This window comes from Hevea brasiliensis, chromosome 9 (assembly GCF_030052815.1).
Source record: "Hevea brasiliensis isolate MT/VB/25A 57/8 chromosome 9, ASM3005281v1, whole genome shotgun sequence".
NCBI classification, from domain to species: domain Eukaryota; kingdom Viridiplantae; phylum Streptophyta; class Magnoliopsida; order Malpighiales; family Euphorbiaceae; genus Hevea; species Hevea brasiliensis.
In genome coordinates, this window is record NC_079501.1 from 14,765,640 (window position 1) to 14,790,140 (window position 24,501).

The following is a 24,501-nucleotide window of genomic DNA, read 5'->3' on the forward strand; positions in this document are numbered from 1 at the left end:
TATACATGTGTTTTGATTGAATTAAAAGAGTAGGTAAGTTTGTATGAATGTGGAAGTGATGTTGGTATGCTTAGAATTAATTAAGTGTAACAAATTGGTGAATTAGGGTTTGGCATCTAGGGTTTTAGAGACAAAAATGTGGGAATGTGTTAAATAGTGTGTTGGACTTGGTTTGAGGTGAGAAATGGTCATTTGTGACCAATTGGAGTATGTTAGAAGTGTTGGAACCAATTGCAAATTCAAATGGTTTAAGGTCATGCTGCAGAGAGGAGGACCAAGGTCCCTTTGAGGGACCAAAACTAAAAATTTACAAGTCTAATTAGTATGAGACCAATTGAGAATGAAAATAGACACAAAATAGAACATTTTTCATTTAAGAATGATGCTCAAAAAGTGACCATAGCCAAGTGAACAAATTGACCAAATCCGAAATTTACAGTCTGACCTGTACAAAAACGACCAAATGAACAGTATTTATTCATTTGGCCATAACTTGGGCTAGCTGGTAGCCAATAGGGTCCTTGCTAGATACCAAACTTTCAATTCCTTTAATAGAAGAAGTGAGTTGTTCCACTGTGAGAATTGAGGTCAAACTTGCAATGTAGCTTGAATTGAGAACAAGAACTACAAAGAGCCAGATGATTAGCACCAGGCGACCAAGGGTGCCAGCGTCTTTTCTTCTGCATATATCAGGAAAGGAAGTGCTCCATTAGTATCTGTGAATTTTAGCTTGGTTCCTATGATAACCAGAGAAGACTACTTAAAAATGTCACTTACTATGGGCAAAAAACAAGGTAGAAAAGCTAAACCTGCAGTACATGTGCACAAATGTTAGCTACCGGAATATATGGATATGGAGGATATTTGAAACTTAGCTAAAATGAACTGTTTGATGGAATATTATGCTCTTCATAATTAGTTTCTAAAAAAAGTGTGGAGTTCAGATGGTAAACTATGATTGATCTTACTAATGTTCTATGCTAACAGGCAAGATGAGATATGAACTATAGGGGTGAGCATTCGGTTCGAATCGAACCGAATCGAATTAAATTATAAAAATCAAATTATATATTTTGAAAAACGAACTGAACCGAAATTAATAAAAAATCAAATCAAATAGAACCGTTGTATTTCGGTTCGGTTTGGTTTAAACCAATCGGTTTTGATTTTTTAATTTAGACTTGATTTTCAATTTATTTGATCTAATTTTGACTTTGGTTTGAACTTAATAACCATTAATCAATGAAATTAAACAATTAATATATATATAATTAAATATAATTAATAAATTTCTCATAAAAATAAATCAATTTAAAAATCGATTCGGTTCAATTTAATTCGATTTGAACATATAAATTACTATTCGGTTCGGTTTAGTTTAACCGATTTTTTTCTCTTCAAAACCGAAACGAACCAAAATAATAGAAATTTTTATAATGTAAAACCGAACCGAACCGATTGAATTTTAAAACCGAATCGATTGAACCGAATTGACTCGGTTTGATTCAATTTTTTGGTTTGAACTGAAATCTGTTCAGCCCTAATGAACTATTCACAGGTTAAAATGCACTGGCACCATCAATGATAGATAAACTTACCAAAGAATAGTTACAATTTGTCTTCTGGGAGGACCTCGGAAATCACCATTGATCCTGTGCTCCAAAATCCATACCACCACACCGGTAACAAGGAAGAAAACTGCAGTCACAAGCCACATCACTGGAGTGAATGGCCTCAAGAATGCCCAGGCACTAGAGTTTAACTTCCTAACTGGGGCAACCACAACTAGGCCAGACTCCATGTATGGCTGAGTGAAATCCACCATCCTCACTCGATCAGTCGTGATAGAAATGTCGCCTACTGCGGCATCAAACTCCTGTATAGAGCAAGAAAATCAAACAATTAGGAAAGAAAGCATGCAACTTACTACAAAAGTTCAAAGAGAACTCTTGTTTTCACACTCACACCCACTGATATCAGCTGCAGAAGCTCAGTGGTATTTGGGTTACTATGACCGTCCCCAAATGCCACAAAGTCATATGGCACATCATAAGACAATAAGTTCAAGGCAGCAGTAAACACATCGATGCAATAGCCACGGAACACATTAGTGCCTTCTACTGAGACAAACTCATGATAAAAGATTCGGTTTGGGACTCCAATTCTCAAACGCCTTCCATTGCTAGCAAAAACCCAACCTCGAGGCTTTGCTATCGTTTGTCCAGGCCAGATGACACTGTACAGTTGTTGACTTGAACTTGAATTACTAGGTGGCTTTGTATAAAGCTTTTCTGGATGTTCCACTGATAATCCTGTATAATTCGACCAATAACCAATTCTCCTAAATCCTGTGCCAATAACATTGATCACTTCATATGCAGGATGAATGAGGTTCTCATCAGAGAACACGATTGAGCCTGTTAAACCAGTGAAATTAATCTGTGAAATGGTCTGAAGCAACAAATTTCCTCCATCAAAGATTCTTAAAGCATCCGCATGTAGGTTCTTCCTCTGTAGTTCCGATAACCCTGGATCATATGAAAAAGAAAGTTTTCCTTTCTGATTCAAAAATGCATCGATTGCATAAGCAAGCAGCCAGACAGTGTCATAAGCATATAGACCGTAAGTATTTAACCCAAAAGTGCCACCAGCTGCCTTTCTGGCAGTCAAATTGCTCCGCCCAGAAACAAATTTGCGTTTTTCATGTGTATCTGGCGCGTGCATTCGCAACGCAATAACTCCTTGAATATCATCCATGGCTTCTGTAGCGAGAGGACAGTAAGTGTCTATTTTGGCAGAAAGCCAATCAGTAACTATCCACACGTACCCAGCTTTCATCATCCCCAGATGCTGAGCCTGTTTAAGAACCTGCAGACCGTTATCTGGGTAAGCATGAAGAACAATAATCCTAGACTCCATTAAGGCGACCTTGAATAATACATCTGATATCTCATCGGGCTGGTTCACATTGGGGCTGAAAGGAGCTTTATATGAGATCTTGCAACGTCTCTCAGCAAGCTTGTCTCCTAATGCTGTAATTCCATTCCTCCCATGATCATCGTCTACATAAATTGCTATTACTGCCCTCCATCCGTAGTAGTCTACAATATCTGCAATTGCAGCCATCTGGAATATGTCACTCTGTGTTGTTCTAACAAAGAATGGGTACTGAAGTGAAGACAGCGTGGGGTCTGTTGCTGCAAATGATAATAGGGGCACTTGAAGCGCATTGGCAATATGGGACATGACATGAGCAGTTACAGAAAACTGGGGGCCAATCATGGCCACTACCTCACTCCGCACCAAGCTTAAAGCTGTTGCAAGTAATCGAATTTCCAAATAAGAAATCATGCACAAGAATCTTAGAAAATTTTGATAACAGGACTGAAATTTATAAGAAATAAAGAAATGGTGTTATTTCCTGCTACTTATAAGGACTTATTACCCTCAAGCATGCTCATATATCCATTATAATTTGCGTCCCTCATAGTAAGTTGCAGCTTAGTTGTACCAAGAACAGCCTGGTTCTTATTCACATCTTCCACCGCAGCTTCTATTGCAAGTTTTGCCACTTTGCCAATGGACGAATCAAAAGACAGAAGAGCCCCAATGTTCACAACTTTTGGTCTTGCTTCAACACTGCTCCTAGCAACATTTGAAGAGAACCCATTGCACAAAACCATTAATGTAACACCCCTGATTTTTTATATATTATTATTGGGCTTCGTGTAGGTATCTCAATTCGCGGAAATTCGACAGTTGTCCGGATCTGTGAATTTCCGGCCAGACAGATCAGCTACCGGAAAAGTCTCCGAATTGGATCGAGGTTTTGGCTACCCCACCATTGTCAGGCATCCCGAGCGCGTTCCCGAAGTCGGAATCGGCAAAGGTAAACCCGAACCTTGCTTTTTCGTAATTTTCTAGTGCTTAAATAGGATTGAAAATCCATAAAATATTCGTGGTAGCTTAGAAAATTACGATTCTTTTTGCAATAGCTTAGTAATATTTCTAAGGACCGCGGGGCAGAGTTTTATAATTTTTAGAGCTTATTTGGGCAGTTTTTGCAAAAATGGTCAATTATAGGGACTAAATTGAAATTTTACATATTGTGATGGATGATTGATTTGATGGGCCCAGGAGGGGCTGTGTGATGTGATTGAGTTGTGGATATATGGATTGTGAGTATAGAAGTGTATTTTGAGCCCTTTTGCAGGTTGGGTAGGTCCTAGGTATAGGGGAGACTCTGCCGGATTTTCGGCACGACTTAGGACGTATTGGTCTTTTTCTTTGTTTGTATTGAGTCAAATTTATTAAATGATTGTAATAAAATTGTCAGGTGAGCCGGGACAGCCTTCTTCCTCCGCCCAGCCGCCTCAGTGACCATCGTCAAGTCTGTGAGTAGAATATTAATTTTAATTGTAATTTCGATATTATTATATGTTCAAGCATGCCCATGCATCACTTATATGCATATATTTATGTAGTTAAACTCTAGGCACGATTTATGTTGCATTCATAACTGTTGATGTGCCATGGATGTTGTTGTGGTAATTTGGAGCAGTGTGCGTGCGTTGGCGTGCGTGTGATGTGGTGTGGACTATGGATAGGACGGGGTAGTCACGGCTTGAGTAATTCGCTGGGACCCGATCCTTCGAGGGGTAGTCACGGCTTGAGTAATTCGCTGGGACCCTCGATTTGGTTATTAAGTGGAAGTCCGAGCTTGAGTAATTCGCTGGCATCAGGTTGGATATAAGAGAGCTGTATAGGGGATCAGCTCCCATATGTTATGATTGATACTACAGGGTGTGTGAGTGCTCCAAATTACCTTTTGATGTTATGATGTGAAAATGTTGTTGATGTTGCATTTCACTCTACAGGGTGCATTAGTTTTAGATAGTTATAGAGATTATGGTTAAAATTGATATTTTACTCTCTGAGTCGAACGCTCACTCCTGTTCAAAAATTTTTACAGGCCACAGGAGGATATTTTATTCTGGGTTAACCTGCTTTTCTACTTCGCAGGTTGTTTATCAATATTTGTGTAATTTTATTTACTCCTAGAATTTCCGCATGTGTTAGAAGTATTTATTGATTATGGTCTGCAATATTATTATCATGTTGGACATGTAAACGTATAATGATATGCATGTTTGATGGATTGGATGAGGGAGCTGAGCTCCCATTTATTATTATGAGGATATGAGTATGTGGAGGGTGAGCTGAGCTTCCCAATTGAGTATTTATTGTGTTTACAGGTCGGGTGAGTCGAAAACTCCCCGTTGGAAAGTCCATTTTATGGCCGGACTCTGTCCGTTTGTTTTCTTGATACTGGGCCCAAATGGGCCTTAGAGTTGGGTTAATGAACAGTTAGGCTTACTACGGGCCTCAGGGCTTTAGGTCGCCTGTGTCCTAGTGCGGTCCGGCCCATAGGTTGGGTCGTGACAAATGTGGTATCGAGCTTAGGCTCCATTCATAGGAAAAAATTATCTAAGTGTTGGGAAGAGTCTACTAGGAGTCACATGAGTATAGGATTCATTTCGTCTTTTCTGTAATTCTTTGTTTCTAGATTCTACGTTATACCTCGGGAAATATAAGATTACCTCAGTTAGTGTCTTGATTTTCGTGGAGTACACAGAAATGTGAAATAGAGTTAGTACACATGTGAGATCTATCATGAGGATACGTACTCCAAGAAATGTTATATTTTTGTCAGTATGGGTTTAAATGGTGTGCCCATTTCGTGTAAGACACGAGTACATAAAAGTGAGTCTTAAAAGTACAGTTGCCCTAGATAAGGATGAGGATACCACTACTGGCAGTCATTAGTAGATGACCCAGTCAGAATAAGTTTGTGATAATAGAAGATTCAGGAGAGATAAGAAATTAAGAGACCTAGTCTGTCAGGACGTATCGTAGTAACTATACAATGTTCTCGATGTCTGCTCTGTAAGCTGCAGATTCTGATCGACATGAGATTATTGTGTAGAGTCGCGTGCATCCCCGTGGTGCTCCATAATGAGGGTGTTTGAGATGGCTTCGCTTTGGTACAGTTATGCCGTAACGAGTTCTATATTTGCAGAGGAGTTGGGAACTCCTGGCTAAGAGTCTAGAGTTTGAATATTGAAAGGTCACAGTTGGGTGATAACTAGAGTCAGTGACTCAGTTACCTCAGCATGAGCTAGAGTTACATCAAGAGTTGCCATCGGACTGCAGGTTTGGACTAGTTGCAAAGTAAAGGTGACACTTATAGAGTGAGAATAGTATACCTTGTGTGTATCAAGATGGAATAAAGTACAACTCTACTACCTAGAGAAGGTGAAACTATGAATTGATGATTTATAGAGCTATGATATGATAAAAGAGTCATTAACTTGACATGGTTACGCAAGGTGGTAGATGTAGTACCTTTGTTGCAGCAGTTAGGATATAGTCCTATCTTTTCAGAATGGATCGAAGGTTATTACTGATAATGATGACTTATGGAATAGTGTCCCAGATGGGACTGTAGAGTGTGGTAGAGAGTAGTTGGCTCGGGTATCCTGGAGAGGATACAAGTTCCATTATAGGAATCATATATAATCAGATCACGATGGATGTAAATCCTTTGAATTGGATGACGGGTTTGGGTGCCCGAAATCTTAAGTTTTGGAATTGAGTAAACATGGAAAATAATAATAATAATAATAATAATAATAATAATAATAATAATAAAAATAATAATAAATAAAATTACTGCAGAATCAGTTCTCGAGGTAGTAAGGGTATTATGTAAGCTAAAGGATAAGAATAGAGATCATACAATAAAAGTATGACTGTAATTTGCTGAGTTCCTTTCTAATTTCAAATTATTCAAAACAATAGTATAATCTAATTATAATAGTGTTAAGAGTAATAAATTAGCGAAGATAAATCACAGAAGGCCAATGGATAAAGAAAGTGCAGAATGAAAGTTTGGGCAATTGATTGCAGATGCAATATAATCTAAATGCTAGTGGAAGTACTAGCTAGAGTGGTCAAAGGACCAAATCTGAGTAGCACAGACATATGATAACGCGATAGAGACTCTGAAAGATATAGTTAGCAAGTACAGCTATTATGTTAGGAAGAAGAATGGAACCAGGGATAGAATAGTCAAGTTCTATTTTGGGTAAGACAAAGGAAATAAATGAAAGGACAACCTAAAGAGCGCATAATAAAAGGAACAAAGTTAAGATATAGGATAGGCTAAGTGTTATTCTTGGCAAGGAGAATGACAAGGATGAAAAACCCAAAATAGGACCACATTAGTGAGAAAAGTGATGGAGGTATGGAATACAATAATAATGAGTAAATGTTAGAAGGTGTGCGATGGTATTGCGGACTACCTAAATAGGTAGAGAAAGAGAAGTTAGTAAGCAGTAAGTTGAATAAAAGTCGGTCTAAGGGATCAAATAGGTATGATGAGTGAAAAGAATGATAGATAATGACACATAGGTTTTAGGTTAGACTTTTGAGATAGTGAGAAGGTAGTTAGAGGTTCGTTATGAATGTCAGGCAAACATTTTTAGTGTGATCAACAGAATCACTTTGTAGTGAAGCAATAACGACAGGACAATAGTAGGGGTAGAACGAAAAGTGACAAGTCTGGATGGTTATAAATCACTAGAAAGTTCAAGGATCAAATTAATGACCCTAGATAAGGGTGGAATTAGTGTTGGAAGAATTTATTAGTGAGAGAAATCTTTCAGGAATCAACAAAAGTTAAGGGCACAATAAAAACGATGATAGATATGAATCATAGGTCGAGTATAAGTAAAGTTAATAAATTATAAAATATTATGTCAAGAAGGAAAATGGTACGGTAAAGGGTTCATGCAGATGATACCTTATAGGTAGAGCATAATTGTGCTAGGAGATGATGAAATTTGGAGAGAAAGACCAAGAAACTTAGGTGAAACGTTATAATATGACAATCGGGTGTAGTTGAATATAAGAGGATATTTTCTTTCTTTTCAAGTTTAGCTTGTGCTTTTGGTTCTAGAAGGTTATATAAGGAACAGAAACTGAGTCAAGGAGACCTAGTTATTGAGAGTTTAGTAGGCACCAATTCATATACAATTTCCTGATATGAGAATGACAGTAAGTGCATACCTAGTGTTAAGTATGAAAGGACGATCAGAGTAATGACAGGAGTTAAATTGAGTTAGCTACTAAGGCTTGCGACTGTTTTAAACTATGAGCTGGAGGAAGTACTATTTATGGTTGAGATTCAATAGATGAAATTGTTGCTGATGGGTAATTTGAGGTTGAAGTTTAGAAAGCTATGGGCAGTATATATGATTATATTAAGGAGAATGAACACGTGAAGTATCTTGTTTGGAATTAAGGCATGACACATATTTCCTACAGCCGTGTTAGTTCAGATGGAACTTATAGTTTATGGGGCTCATATTCATCCAGGATAAGCAATTTCCTACTAAGGCTGATAGGGAATGATAATGTTCTGATAGTTAAGTTGGAAAAAAAGGGGATACAAGAAAAAAAAAATTTTCTATGGGTAATTATAAGTGTTACATAAGGTGAAGAATGTGCTGTTAGGAGTAAATCATAGGGTTAGAATTCTTGAAGTAATAAAACTAGTATTCAAGATAAGACTAAGAAATAAAAAGAAAGTTAAAGTTGATGATGGGATAGACATCTTTGAAGGAAAAGGTGTAAGGATGAGATAGGACTAAAATTAAGGAATAAGTACAAAGAGTTGAAATGATACCAACAATACCAAAAATAGGAAAAGGAAGTGGATAAGATGCAAAGGACGGGAAGAGAGCTCGATAGAGTCGGTTATAATGATGAGGATAAGGAGTGTCTAACCACTTGCCCTGTGTTAACACTACCTATGAGCGGTGAAGGATACACCGTATCTTTGTGACGCCTCGAGTTGGCCTAGGGTGTGTTTTGATGCGGAATGGAAAAGTAGTGGCTTATGCTTTAAGGCGGTGAAGAGGCATGAGCGTAACTATCCCACCCATGATTTGGAAATGGCGGTGTAATCTTTGCACTAAAAATGCGGAGACACTACTGTATGGTGAAGTGTGCGAGATATACACCGACCATAAGAGTTTGAAGTACATCTTCCAACAGAGGATTTAAACTTGAGACAGAGGAGATGGATGGAGCTTACGGAAGACTATGATTGCCCCATCCAGTACCACCACAGGAAGGCCAATGTAGTAGCAGATGCTTTAGCGAGAAAATCTTACAGCGGTTTGGCGCACATTTCAGCAGAGAAGAGACTGTTGATTCAGGAGGTACATGAGTTGATGGATCAAGGTTTAATCCTAGATCTTTCAGATGAGGGGGTATTGTTGGCTCACTTTTCAGTGAGACCAGACTTGAGGGATAGAGTTAGAGTTTCCCGACATAGAGACCAACAATTAATGAAGATCATAGAAAGAGTACAGCAAGGTGAAGGTGGTGAGTTTGGATTTGCCAATGATGGTGCCCTAGTGCAAGGTTCTAGGATATGTGTGCCCGATGTGGACAATCTCAGAGATGAAATCATGCGAGAGGCACTCTATACACTGTACAATGTCCACCCAGGTTCCACCCAGATGTACCATGATGTGAAAGATAGCTATTGGTGGAATGGCATGAAGAGAGACATAGCAGACTTTGTGTCCAAGTGCTTGACTCGTCAGAAGGTGAAGTTTGAACACCAGAGACCGTCAGGGAAGTTGCAAGAGCTTCCTATCCCAGAATGAAAGAGGGAAATGATTTCTATGGATTTTGTGACTGGGTTGCCTCGTACCATGCGAGGATATGATTCGATATGGGTAATTGTAAACCGCCTAACCAAATCAGCTCACTTTTTGCCTGTGAAGACTACATATTCTGTGGCACAGTACACCCGACTCTACATTCGAGAAATAGTCAGATTGCATGGAGTTCCGGCTTCCATAATATCTCGAGAGGGCCTGATTCACTTCTCGATTTTGGAGAAAGTTGCAGGAGGCACTTGGCACACAGTTGAACTTCAAGACGCTTTTCCACCCTCGCATGACAGACGGATCTGAAGGACAATCCAAACACTGGAAGACATGCTTCGCATGAGTGTTTTGGATTTTGGAGGTCAATGGGATGATCAGCTAGCTTGGTGGAGTTTGCCTACAACAACGGTTATCACTCCAGCATAGGAATGGCACCCTATGAGGCACTATATGGAAGAAAGTGTAGGTCTCCTCTGTGTTGGACAGAAATGGGGGAAGCGAAGGTGCATGATGTAAACCTAGTGCAGTACACTTCAGAGATAGTTCCTTTAATCAGGGAACGACTGAAAACAGCTTTCAGTAGGCAGAAGAGTTATGCAGACCCCAGACGGAGGGATGTGGAGTTTGCAGTGGGCGACTATGTATTCCTGAAGGTTTCTCCAATGAAGGGAGTCATGAGATTTGGAAAGAAGGGCAAGTTGGCACCTCGGTATATTGGACCTTTTGAGGTTACTGATAGAGTTGGAGCAGTTGCCTACCGGTTGGAGCTACCACCCAACCTCTCTCACGTTCATCCCGTGTTTCACATCTCCATGCTTAGGAAATACATTCCCGATCCTTCTCATGTACTGCAGCCGGATGTGATAGAGCTAAAAGAGAACTTGACATTTGAGGAGCAGCCTGTAGCCATAGTGGACTACCAAGTGGGACAGCTGAGATCAAAACAGATCCCTATGGTTAAGGTTTTGTGGAGGAGTCAGTCAGTGGAACAGTGCACCTGGGAGTTAGAACGGGACATGCGTAGCAAGTACCCTTATCTGTTCAATGTATAATCATGTGCTTTATTCTGCCTTGTGTAAAATTCGAGGACGAATTTTCTGTAAGGGGGGAAGAATGTAACACCCCTGATTTTTTATATATTATTATTGGGCTTCGTGTAGGTATCTCAATTCGCGGAAATTCGACAGTTGTCCGGATCGTGAATTTCAGGCGACAGATCACCTCTGGAAAAGTCTCCGAATTGGATCGAGGTTTTGGCTACCCCACCATTGTCGGGCATCCCGAGCGTTGCCTCAAGTCGGAATCGGCAAAGGTAAACCCGAACCTTGCTTTTTCGTAATTTTCTAGTGCTTAAATAGGATTGAAAATCCATAAAATATTCGTGGTAGCTTAGAAAATTACGATTCTTTTTGCAATAGCTTAGTAATATTTCTAAGGACCGCGGGGCAGAGTTTTATACTTTTTAGAGCTTATTTGGGCAGTTTGTGCAAAAATGTTCAATGATAGGGACGAAATTGAAATTTTACATATTGTGATGGATGATTGATTTGATGGGCGGGAGGGGCTGTGTGATGTGATTGAGTTGTGGATATATGGATTGTGAGTATAGAAGTGTATTTTGAGCCCTTTTGCGGGTTGGGTAGGTCCTAGGTATAGGGGAGACTCACGGATTTTCTGCACGACTTAGAACGTATATGTCATTTTCTTTTTTTGAATTGAGACAAATTTATTAAATGATTGTAATAAAATAGTCAGGTGAGAAGTGACAGCCTTATTCATCCGCACAGCCGCCTCAGTGACCATCTTCAAGTCTGTGAGTAGAAAATTAATTTTAATTGTAATTTCGATATAATTATATGTTCAATAATGCCCATGCAACACTTATATGCATATAATTATGTAGATAAACTGTAGGCAAGATTTATGTTGCATTCATAATCATGATGTGCCATGGATGTTGTTGTGGTAATTTGGAGCAGTGTGCGTGTGTTGGCGTGCGTGTGATGTGGTGTGGACTATGGATAGGACGGGCAGTCACGGCTTGAGTAATTCGCTGGGACCCGATCCTTCGAGGGGTAGTCACGGCTTGAGTAATTCACCGACCCTCGATTTGGTTATTAAGTGGAAGTCCGAGCTTGAGTAATTACGGCATCAAAGTTGGATATAAGAGAGTCGATAGGGATCAGCTCCCATATGTTATGATTGATACTACAGGGTGTGTGAGTGCTCCAAATTACCTTTTTGATGTTATGATGTGAAAATGTTGTTGATGTTGCATTTCACTCTACAGGGTGCATTAGTTTTAGATAGTTATAGAGATTATGGTTAAAATTGATATTTTACTCTCTGAGTCGAACGCTCACTCCTGTTCAAAAATTTTTACAGGCCACAGGAGGATATTTTATTCTGGGTTAACCTGCTTTTCTACTTCGCAGGTTGTTTATCAATATTTGTGTAATTTTATTTACTCCTAGAATTTCCGCATGTGTTAGAAGTATTTATTGATTATGGTCTGTAATATTATTATCATGTTGGACCTGTAAACGTATAATGATATGCATGTTTGATGGATTGGATGAGGGAGCTGAGCTCCCATTTATTATTATGAGGATATGAGTATGTGGAGGGTGAGCTGAGCTCCCCAATTGAGTATTTATTGTGTTTACAGGTCGGGTGAGTCGAAAACTCCCCGTTGGAAAGTCCATTTTATGGCCGGACTCTGTCCGTTTGTTTTCTTGATACTGGGCCCAAATGGGCCTTAGAGTTGGGTTAATGAACAGTTAGGCTTACTACGGGCCTCGGGGGCTTTAGGCTGGCCCAGGTCCTAGTGCCGGTCCGGCCCATAGGTTGGGTCGTGACAATTAAAACCACAAGCAAAACCTTGTGCGCGGTACATTGTCTAAAACACAAACCCCATAATCTCACTGCTCTGAAGAGAAAATAAAACAAACAACTTTCAGTCAAAAAAAAAGGGAAGAAATTATACAGGAATGAAATTGAAACTTATGCTTTTTCCAAACATCAAATGAAATGTTAATAGCAAATTAGCCATACACAAGAAAAGAAAATTAAGAATATGAATCCAAGGGAAGCTCAAAACTAAATAATCAAAAACCTACTTGCAAATATGCAAGGCATTAGATACATCCACCGAAACACTGGGCAGAAATGCTTCAAACAATCTCGCCATTTGCTCTTTTACCCTCACATAGCATACAGATAATTCTAAAATATAGAGTGTATCGCTAATGCTTTGCCATTTAAGCTATAAATGTTGATTTTGATTGCAATTTGCAAAGGGAGAAAATACTAAATCATCTAAAGACGGTTCGAGTTTTAAAATCTCGACCTATAGAAATAAAAAGGCGTAACTGAAAAAAAAGACAAAACATTTTCGCGATTTAACAACCGATTAAATTTTAGAAAAAAATCTTGATATACTATAATATCAAAATGAAATTTAAAAGTAATGACGATATTGGTTAAAGTTAAATTAACTACAAAAATAAATTAGAAAAATATATAAAAATTAAATAAAATTACATTAAATTTTCAAAATTTTGAAAATTTACATAAAAATTTTGGCAATTTTAACAAGATTAAAATAATTGAATGAGAAGCTATACATAATGTCGTGTTTTGTACGAATTATTATTTAAAATAAATAATCAGCTTTAATATTATAATTATGATTGAAATAGTAATATAATTTTAATTTAAATAAATTTTTAATATCTTATTTTCTTTTTTAAGTTAATGATAATTTAATTATTCATTAAAATATGATTATCGAATTTGATTAGAAAATTAACAAGATGTTAAGAATCTTAATGAGATTCTCATTGAATATTAATAAATATAATAATTTCAAATCAGATTCTATTGTCATATAATAAATACAACTGTCAAAATTAGAGACTTATCAAGTGATAAAAATATATTTTAAATTAATCTAAATTGAAAAGAAGCTCTTGATTTCACATAATGTGAGAATAGAAAGCACTCACAGATTTATGCAGTAGTTGCTGTCTTCTGTCTCAGACTCTCAGCTTGGCGGCTTTGCATTACAACAAACAATTAACTGTATAATAAAATAAAAGTTAATGTAACTTCAAACCTGAGATTCTACAGCTTATTTCATTTCATATATTGTGAAGAGAGATGAATTACTCAAAGAAATCATCACCTCCTCTCCAGAAACCTCTTCCTTAGTACAGAAAAAAAAAATCTGCAAAAACAATCATGAAATCTCTTCCAGGTTCTAAACTTTTCTACCAAATGCTCAAAATTCTAACGTCTTGGACAAGCTTGAAGCATTTTAGAGCTTGCTATCACCGCCATTCAAGAAGCTTGAAGCTTCATCATCGACATGTATGTGTAATATAATTAGGTGTGGTGTGTGCAGATGAGAAAGAGAAATGTGTGCGAGTGAGAAAGTTGAGTGCGAACGTACTCAAGTAGTGGTGTCTTGCTCCAATAATTTTGCGTGTGCAGGCGAGTGAGTAAAACGAAGGGTGCAGAAAAGTGTTCTTATAGTACTTCCATTAGAAACTTTAATGTGAATGTCGGTGCATAAGTGTTAGAGTGAGTAGACGTGTATATTATGGTGTATTGAAATACACTAAACTTTAGATGTGAGCGAGTGTCATTTAGAAAAAAAAAAAAATTATTATTTAGTCTCTGAAATTTAACGAACGTAACTACTTAATCTCTGTATTTTAAAAAATACAACATTTAATTTTTATATTTTACTTCTACTAAATTATTTCGTGACTCACTAATGCAAGTCAAATTACTATTTAGTTTATCTATTTTAATAAAACTAATTATTTAATTCTTATTTTTTGAAAAACACACTAGTTATCTCTTGAAATTTGATTCAATTAAATATTTAGTCATATAATTATTTTTTATACATAAATTATCATAATTCTCTCTCCTTATTTCTCTCTTGCTCTCCCTTATTTCTTTCTCCTATGTTTCTTCTCCTCTGTAGCCACACTATTTTCTCTTTATTTTTCATCTTTTGATAAAATGTGCAAATTGTTTGAGCTAAAAGATTGATGAGGTCTTTTAGATTTCTAAGTAATTAAAGAAATTTATTTTTTAATAGAAAAAAATATAAATATGATGTCCAAAGAATTAAATAAAAATACTTGAATAATTGTAAAAAAAAAATAAATTTATATTTAATCTTTACATAGCAAAATCTTCATTTTTATTTGAGAATATATTTTTCAAAATATTGTATTTTCATAATACATGATCAACTAATTAATTTCACTCAAATAGAGAATCTAAATAGTAGTATTTTTCAAAATATAAAGATCAATTAATTAGTTTATTTAAAATAAGAGAAGTAAATAGTAGTTTGATTGGTATTAGCTAAACAAAAAATTTTACAGATAAACTAAATAGTTTAACAAAGTAAAATATAAATATTAAATAGTATATTTTTTAAAATATATAAATTAAATAATTAATTTCGTTAAAATATAAAATTAATTAATAATTTATCCTAAAAAAACATAGTTTTTAAGTTGCTTTTGAGTGTTTTTTATATTATTTTTCCTTAACTTTTGGCATTAGAGCAGTTTAAAGTACAAAACAATTTGGCGTTAGAGTTAATGGTCAACGACCGTGAAAATTGATGCAAGAGAATATGGTGTGTGTCGACACCATATTTTGGCCGATCACCGAAGTCAATGGACTTTGAAAATCGATCCCCAGCCGACATTCTTCGGTTACAAGTGACTCGATCAAGAAATAAACCAATCCCGCATCTAGTCGATTGCTTTCCGATCTCTCGTCGAAGGAGATCAAACCAATGTCAAGTCTCCATGTCATCCAATCTCATTCCCGATCTCTCGTCAAAGGAGATAAAATCAATATCAAGTCTCCATGCCATTCAATCTTATTTCCGACCTCTCCTTTACAAATATTGTGGAAAGTCGTTTAGCTAAAGATCGGGTTCCTCACCTGTATATCTCAGACATTCCTTAAAATAAAGTTGAGGTTTCAGTCCGACTTAATGGTGATTCCAATCTTAAGAGTTCAAATAAAGTCTTTCTGATTTTAATGATCTAAAGTTCTACCCGGTTTTTGGTCTCGGCTTAGGCCAATCTCATGGTTACAATGTTTTTCCGACCTCTTATACTTAGATTATTAATCACTTTTAAGTTTGATGTTTTAATATGTTCGAACAATCAAGCACTCATACAATTTGGACACTTTCCGATCTCATCAAAAAAATTGAACAAAAAGGATTTCATTTCAACTTAAAATAAAAGTTACAAGTCATTCGATTGGAGGGTCACCCCCAGCCTGTTCTACATTAACATTTCGCTCATTCTCTCTCTCTCTCTCGGTTTCCTCCTCGCTCCCCTCTTCGTCTCGGGGAGCAAGATCCACCATCCATGAGAAGTCTTCCCCAGGATAACGCCTCTCGAGCTCGGCCAGAAGATCGCTGTGTGCATTCATGTAAGCACCAGCTTCCCTCCTCATAGCCTCTTCTTCTTTCGCTTTGAGCTCCTCAGTAAGGCGAGCGACGTTGGCAGTTCGGAGCGACCGAGCTTCCCCAAGTTCACGAGCCTATTCGGCCAGTTTATCCTCCGATTTCATCCGACTTTCGATTTCAGCAATATAGTCTTGGGCGGATGAAAGTTGGGCTCGGGCGGAAGCTGCGCCCTAGACCGCTTTCAGAATATCCTGCCTCAGAAGATGAGCCTTTTCCCTGATTATGTGCTGATTCACCAGGCTCTCTATGCTTAAACTCATCGTCTGAGCCAGGAGATCGTCAATGCTATCCGGGGTCAGCCTGTTCCGGTCCTCCTGGAGGTATATGGTAGCACCCAGAACTTTGGCCAAGCCCAGATTCTCCCGAACGGATTGGTTCTTCTCCAGAGAATGAATGAGGACTTGGGCACCACGAGAAAGGGTTCTCACAGTAGGTTGGGAAGACCCCCCTTCCGCACTTGAAGGAACAGGTGGAGGTGGTGGCTCTTCTTGTCAAGGGGGAGAAGGAGCTGCCTCTACTCCTGGGAGAGGTTGTCCCGAAGGTCGGGACGACTCTCCCGGCACTTCTCCCGAATCCCGCCTTGGCGTCTATGATGCCGCGGCGATCTTCATTTCTCATACCTTCCGGGAGACTTCTCTTTTCCACTTGCAGCTCTCCTTTGTGCCCTCGCCTCCAGCTATTTCTGCATAGAAAAATAGTTAGTGAGATTACCTAAATCAGGAAACTAAAGATTTAGGTTATACCGATCCCGGGTCCGAGGTCAGAGAGCTGCAGTTCATAGTCTTCATTGGCGATCATCCGCATTAGCCACCATCTCAATTCGGCCATAACAGCGTATAAGCACGAATACTTGTGAGTGGCCGCCTGATCCTTCAATCCATTACCATGGCACCCTTGTCCCTACTCAGGGCGACCTTTTTTGGAATTGATGGGCCCAGATATTGCCAGCTACGTGAGAAACCTTCAAAACCATTCGAAATCTTGCTCCTTAACATAAAGAAGCGATTCTTCCAATTCTACAGTGAAGAGGGGAGATCGGTAAAAAGCCCACAATGCGGTTTGGCTTGGAAGAACCAATACTCGTCGTCCTTTCGACGAGTAAGCCTATGCAGCTCGGTAAAAACCTTCGCTGTAGGCTCGAGCTTCTTGGCCCGGCATAAGCCTCTAAAAGCCACCAGAATTCTCCATGATTTCGGATGTACTTGGACTATACATACGTGGTAGAACTTCAGAACGTCCTCGAAGAAGTCGTTAAGGGGAAACCGAAGCCCGGCTTTTAATTGCTCTTCATACACCATGATTGCATCATTTTCTTCAAAGAAGTGATCGGCTCGGAGATCGCCATGGCATCTGATAAGCTCGTACGAGTCGGTCTGAAGGTTGTACTCTTGACTAATGAAATGCATATCAGTTTTTTGGAGGACTGACGGTAACTCATCCACGGTAAGATTTTCTCTCCCAAAGGAAGGTGTCCATCTTGATTGTGCCGCTGGACCGTGGGCTGAAGCAGAGGTCGTAGGAGGCTCAGGTTGCCCACTTAGCCTTATCACCTCAACTTCGTCCGACGTCCAAGAGATATGGACAGAAGGGGGGCTCGCCGCTCTCTGACCCTCGGCGTCACTCATTTTCAAAGAAATAAAAGAAGTTTAACTAAGAGAATGATTAAAACCCTTACCAGAATGTGATCAGTGCTGAAAAAACTAGAAGAAACGAGAGAAAGTTGAAGTTGCTAGCAGAGTGCTGAAAGTAACATAGAGGAGCAACTGATGGACCCTCCCCCTATTTATACCCGTTTGAGCATTCAATGCTCACAGAGTCCCAAGCAACGCATCGGTTAGCGAAATCCGCTCGCTTTCCTGACACTTCGCGGGAAGGTTCCAGAAACACAATAAATAAAATAAAATGAGATCGGTTAGCTAAGGCTGTCGGATTAGGGCAAATGTTCAGAGTCAGAGATCGGCTAAGGACGATTTAGTTAGGGACCAGATCGGATATGCACATCAGAGATCGAAAAAATAACCAATGCAATAATTAAATAATAACCTTCAAATAAAATTTCATTTCATTTTCAAAAAGTCAGATTACATCATTTGAGCGATCTCAAAAGATCGGATTACATCATTAAGAGAACCTTTAAAGGTCAGATTACATCATTTGGGCGATCTCCAAAGATCGGCACTACATCCTACCTAGTAGGGACCTATGTCAAAGCCTAGTCTTGTGGCTGAATCAAAAGATGTGTTTGATTAGAAAGCCAGCCATAGGCATCGGATAGATGTGCAGCTCAGATAGGGTGACTATGACTCTCATGTTGGTGAGTGGAGCCATCGTCGATGTCATCGACCAGAACTGAGCTGCAGTCGAGACGCCCGATGTGGTGAGGAGCCAAATGAACTTCAAGAGGCGGTCACCGACATTAAGATTGAAATTAGCAGTACTCTTGCCCGAGATCGGCTTACCAATTATACTGGTGGACCGATTCGAGATCGGCACGATCGTCATTTTTTATCTTGGTCGGTAAATTAGTCCGATTCCCTCACTGTCATCAGTTATTGTTCTCATGATTCTCCGATCATCGGGATCATAAATTTTCAGTCGAGGAGCAAAGAGAATAGTCAGAAAAAGATCAAAAGCAGTCACCATAATCGGAATTGTCACCAGAGAAGCTAGAACAAGAGAAATGGAGAAATGGAAGGAGGAGAAGTGAAGTGTGGAGGAGTTTTCTCGCTGGTGCATATATATAGGGCCTGAGCATTAATTGCATACAGAAACTGAAGCGGATGCATCGGTAACCGAAGAATTAATTGCTTTGACTAAGGCAGGTCGGATAAAGAAGAAAGTTCTAGAATGGGAGAGATCGGGGAGAGGGGCCTATATGAGAGATCGGAAAAGGGTCATAATAGAGAGATCGGAAGGAATAGAGATCGGAAAGCACGAAGAGGATAAGATGACTTCCAATAACTCTCTACATAATCAGAGCCGAGGTAGTTAAAGCGTTGCAAATGTGATCGAATCTTCACCGCACACCTCATTTACAGAATCGCCCACATTGCTGACAGAAGCCAAGACAGTTATGGCAGTCCTGTACATCTTAATCTCCACCGTTGATCTTACTTGTAAGGACAAACCCGGAGCCCTTGGATCAAAAAGTAGACGACAGGACCGGTACCTTTTATTCCCAGCCTTCGGATCCGTCTTGACAGGAAAAATCCTGAGCTATTGGATTAAAAGAGAGAAAGGACAGATATTCTGAATAGGATCTCAGCCGTCCATTTTAATTCTCTTCAATTCTCAGGCATCGAATTATGTCCTTTTAAATCCAAACCTTCCATCTCCCCAGAAGAGATCCTGACCCTTCATTAGGAGCACCCGTTCCCTATAAATACCTGCATGCAATACTGTAGAGGGACGGACAAAAAAGGTGGTGGTGATTATAGTGGAAAGGCTCTGAAATTTAATTCAGTCTTGCTACTTTGCCATTCTAAGCTTGCATAAAAATTGAGAAACTTCAGAAACTAGTTTTCTCAAGTATCTCCATTGATAGAGTTTTCGAACCCTGAAATCCTTCATTTTCAGTTCGTTCATTACTCTGCTATACCATTTCCATTCAGTTTCGTCCTCATCACCCCAACATCAACATATTATTCTCTCAGCTTGATCTCATTCTGACCCAGTTTTCGTCGCTTCGGCACAACTGCATTTTAACCTGGTTCTCGCAATCTCGAAGTAAGCATTGGTCCCTATACCACCAGCTTTCAACTTTACAATATTTGTGATCTCCAGAGTCGGTTTGATAGCCTCGACCTCACACAGGTAAGTGTCTAAGACTGTCACTTTGCTGAACGCTCACATTTACTTTCTCTGCTTTTATTCTCAAAATTTTCATTAAGTTCAGATCCCCACGTAGATCCTTCAGGCTAATAGTTATCCTCTTGGGTTTGCTTTTTCTATTCATCAGTTCACGTTATTTATTCATTCGTAGTTTTTTATTTCCTTCGAATATAGGTGTTCTGGTTGCTGGTAAATTATAGGTAATTTAATAAAATATTAGTAGCAGTCTCCTAATGTGAAAGTTTCTTTTGAATAAATAAAAATAATAAAAGAATGAATAGAGAATCAGAGGAAAAGTTATGAGATCGGGCTACTAAGCGAGTCTAGGAAATAGCATAATAAAGCGAGAATCAAGAAAAGATTGGGCCTCAGACTAGTAACTGAAAGAGATTGGATATATAGCCAGCCAAAGAGTTCGGACAAGGTAGTCATATAAGAGAGCGGTAAAGAGTTTGGTCTTATATCACGAAAACTTTAAGAGGTCAGGGGAAAGTTCTTACCCGATCCTCATTCAAACAAAAAAAAGGAGATCGAAGGAGAGTTCTTATCCGAGATCCTTCATTAAAAATTTCAAACTGAACACTTTAAGAGGTCAGGAGAGAGCTCTTACCCGATCCTCATTCAAACAAAAAAAACGGAGATCGAAGGAGAGTTCTTATCTGAGATCCTTCATTAAAAATTTCAAACCGAACACTTTAAGAGGTCGAGGAAGAGTTCTTACCCGATCCTCACTCAAACAAAAACCCAAAAATCGGAGGAGAGTTCTTATCCAAGATCCTTCATTAAAATTTCAAACCGAACGCTCTAAGAGATCGGGGAGAGTTCTTACCCATTTCTCAGCCAACACCTTAATAAAATATGTAGAGATCGGAGGAGAGTTTTTATCTGAAATCCCCCACCTAAAACTCTTAATAAAATATATTTAGAGATCGGGGGGAAACTCCTCACCCGAGCTCTCTTAACAAAAATCCAAATTAAATACAACTCCAATACACGAGACAATTTTATTCAAACATCTATTTACTAAAGGGCTATCTCACGAACTCGTGTTCTTGGGTAACCCAAAATAAGTGAAACATCAAACATTCATTTATTTTTCACAAAGGATTAACATCATCACTACCCCTACCCTCTAATTATCTTTAAATTTATGAAGAGCATAACATTAAATCTGTTTACCCTCGTTGAGGGACGAGGCGGGGTGCCTAACACCTTCCTCGCCCGTATGCGGACCCCAAACCTAGAATCTCTGTTTTCGAAGTGGTTTATTTTTACAAATGATTTTTCTTTAATTTCCCTTAAAATTAAAGTGGCGACTCCTCACTTTTCCCCACTTCAGTGAAGAGCTTTCGTCCAGGCAACTGCAAAATACCTTGCGACAGCTTGGCGACTCCACTGGGGATCGATTTTCAACCATCGTTTAGAGGTCCAAGAATAGATTTAGTTTTATGCTCTTATAAATTGAAATCGTAATTAGGGGGGGGGGGGTTTATTCTCAAGATACGAAAATCTTGATATATCAATTTGTTATTATTCTAATCATTTTTGCTTATCTTATTTCACACAGCAACTTTTGTCAAAAAAAAAATGCAAAAAAACTCCCTCACGAAGGGAAGAGGTAAATGTGTCCCTTCACACACTGAGTACTTACACAATGTCCTCACACACTTCAGCCCTATACCCGGGCTTTCTTACCCTTTAGGGAAGTAGGAGGGTGTCATGTAGCGGTACCCGTGGGTTTTACCCCGTTAGTATCCGTGAAGGCTTCTGCTCAGATTGAAACTCGTTTCATTTACTGTGATACCGATGGAATTCTCCCGTTAGTATCATGGTGATGGAATGGGGCTCTACCGTTTACAATAGGGGCAATTTGGGAACCTATGATTTTTAGAAAATTAGACCTTGAGCTAAACTATCACAGTAGCTGGAAGCCGTAGCAAACTACCTCATAAGACAGAACTATTCAATTAGATAGCACTTACCTGGTATTAGGATTCTCCCTATCTTAGGACAAAAAGGACATACTTGCTCTCACCCTACTCTGTTTATGTTTTCTTATATTTTTACCTTTAAGGGTAATTTTGGATCATACCATTAGGAGGATCTACACATTTTCCTACTTTGATAAATGTGTAGATATCACCCCGCCAACAGTATAATTCAAAATTACCTGAATTTGTCCTACTAACAAGTTTTCTCCATAGGCATCACAGAATTAGGGTCTGTAAAAGAATAGACGTCAATTTTAACATGGCATCCTCGAGTCAGTCGGCGGAAGAGGTTCCCAGATAAGAACAGAATGCTAGACCGTGATCCAGACCGCTTCACAGTTCAGCGCCCCCACAAATTGATATCACCGGGGCAGATGCTAGTCTGTTACCTCCATTAGACCCAAACAAAGTCGAAGTCTGAATAGCCGGTCTCGAGGGTCTAGCCAGTAGTTGAAGGTCACTTTCCGATCACGTCAAGGCAAAGTTTGAGGAAAAATATGGAAGGATTGCGACCTTGATACGGGTCAAAATCCAAGTTCCGGCGCTAAAGGCCATGCTGTCAATTTGGAATCCTAGGTATGGGGTGTTCTCCTTCAACAACATCGATACGACCCCTACTATGGAAGAATATCAGGCGCTGCTAAAAATTCCTTATGTGGCACAGAACTGGATCTACCTGCACCTCGAGCATAGGCAAACTTGGAATCGGTTCGCGCATATGTTGGGAATTCCCCCGGAAGAAGCAAAGGCAAGAGAAACTATCAAAGGGAACACACATGGATGGTATTGGACCTACCTCAAGAAATGGTTAGACCTGTACATCCAGAATAAATAATGGGAGCAAGCTTCATTGGCACTAGCTTTAGGGATCTATGGCCTGATTTTATTCCCTGGGCCTTTGGGAATTATAACCTGTAGTGTCACGAAAATGTTTTGGGCCGTAGAAAAGAAAAAAGTCAACCCAATACCGGCAATGCTTGCAGAGACTCTATTGACTCTTACTTACTATCGACAACAAGGCAGGGGATCTATTAAGTGTTGTTCTCAATTGTTACACTTTTGGATCCTCAGTCACATGTGTCCTTTGGAGACAAAGGGGTTAACTTGGTATCCCGACCAGCCTCTTATTGAGAAAATGGCTATATTAGTAATCAGTCCGAAGAACGAGTTGCAGTGGCGAGAGCGGATTCTAAGTTTCAATAGTCACAACTACTGCTGAAGGAAATTATGGGTGCCAGGTCAACCTATTTTGTTCAGCACGGGGAGTAATTATTCAGTATCTTTAATCGGAGTGACCAGATATACGAGTTACGTCCCAATATTGGTAATGAGGCAGTTCGGCTCAACCCAGTCCGCACTCAGTATTGAAGAATACCATCAAGGTCACTTCTATCATGAGCTCGGTAGCGAAGAAGAATTGAAAGTAGCCCGCAAATCCTGGGAGAGCATCACTATGATGGAAAGATCGCCTAAAGGTCCGAGTGCCACGGAAGATTATCTTAAATGGAGGGCCAGCAGGGATCAAAGACACCCAACTGCCGAACCAACAGAACTTGAAGGTAGCATCCCCCATCGGAGCATTTTTTCAGAAGAAGCTAATGCTCGTTTGGTTGGCTCTCTACAAAGATCGAATACCAAGAACCAGCAATTACAAGAACGGATAAGGCAGTTGGAGGACCAACAGCGAATCCTCAAAAGAGAGGTAAAAAGGCTCAGGGAAGAGGCAATGACTGAAAAAACAGAGTTTGAGGAACAAGAAACGCGGTGGGAAAGGGAAAAGATCTCCCTCCAAGCTGCAATAAAAGAGGCAGAAGTTCGGAATGGCAAGCTCCAAGAGAAAATGGAATACCAGGAGATACTCATGGAAGAGTATAAATAAGAGGGAAAAAAGATGAAGCTTGAACTAAAAGACCAAGCACAGCTTATCAATGATATTTTAAAGGAGTGTGCTAAAGAAAGAAAGGAAAAAGAAAGACAAGCTACTCTCCATCAAGAGCTAAGAGAAAATGTTGACCAGCTGGAAGGAATGATGGCACAAGGGAAATAAGAGCTCTTGCCAGAATCTGAATATGCCTTGAAAACATTCAGTCCCACCAGACAGGAAGAAAGACTCTATGAGTATCTCAAAAGATGTCATTATATTATTAAAGGTCTCCCCGAGCCTAGGCCAATGTAAAGAATGCTGTGTATAAACTATTTGATTAATAAAATCACTTTGTACCATTATTTAGCAAAACTGTGAATGAATAATATGGCTCCCGTAGGAACTATCCTCGCTAGGGTTATGTGAAAAGATGAATGCACCATATGGACAAGTATCATAGACATGCATTCGATCCAGTCATTCATTGTCGGACTATCGAGCGATGCCAAGATAAAATTGATGCAATTATCTTTCTACAGATCTTATTCCTGG

General features: G+C 39.1%; 1 protein-coding gene across 15 annotated transcripts; it reads right to left on the reverse strand.

The window, feature by feature from the left end:
* Positions 1-347: 347 nt before the first annotated feature.
* Positions 348-14,246, reverse strand: LOC110672812 (glutamate receptor 3.6-like). 15 transcript variants are annotated; one of them, XM_058153074.1, is made up of 8 exons: positions 14,200-14,232; positions 13,754-13,827; positions 12,607-12,675; positions 3,446-3,681; positions 1,966-3,314; positions 1,599-1,876; positions 778-809; positions 348-680 (listed from the first exon to the last, which is right to left on the reverse strand). In XM_058153074.1, coding segments are annotated over exons 3-8 (1,935 nt in total). In that variant the 5' UTR covers positions 12,609-12,675; positions 13,754-13,827; positions 14,200-14,232; the 3' UTR covers positions 348-642. The 15 variants fall into 15 exon arrangements, with proteins under 15 accessions (XP_058009057.1, XP_058009059.1, XP_058009054.1 ...); XM_058153076.1 differs by lacking the exon at positions 14,200-14,232 and adding an exon at positions 13,933-14,191 and having other exon boundaries at positions 12,607-12,670; XM_058153071.1 differs by lacking the exon at positions 14,200-14,232 and adding an exon at positions 13,933-14,191.
* Positions 14,247-24,501: the final 10,255 nt, after the last annotated feature.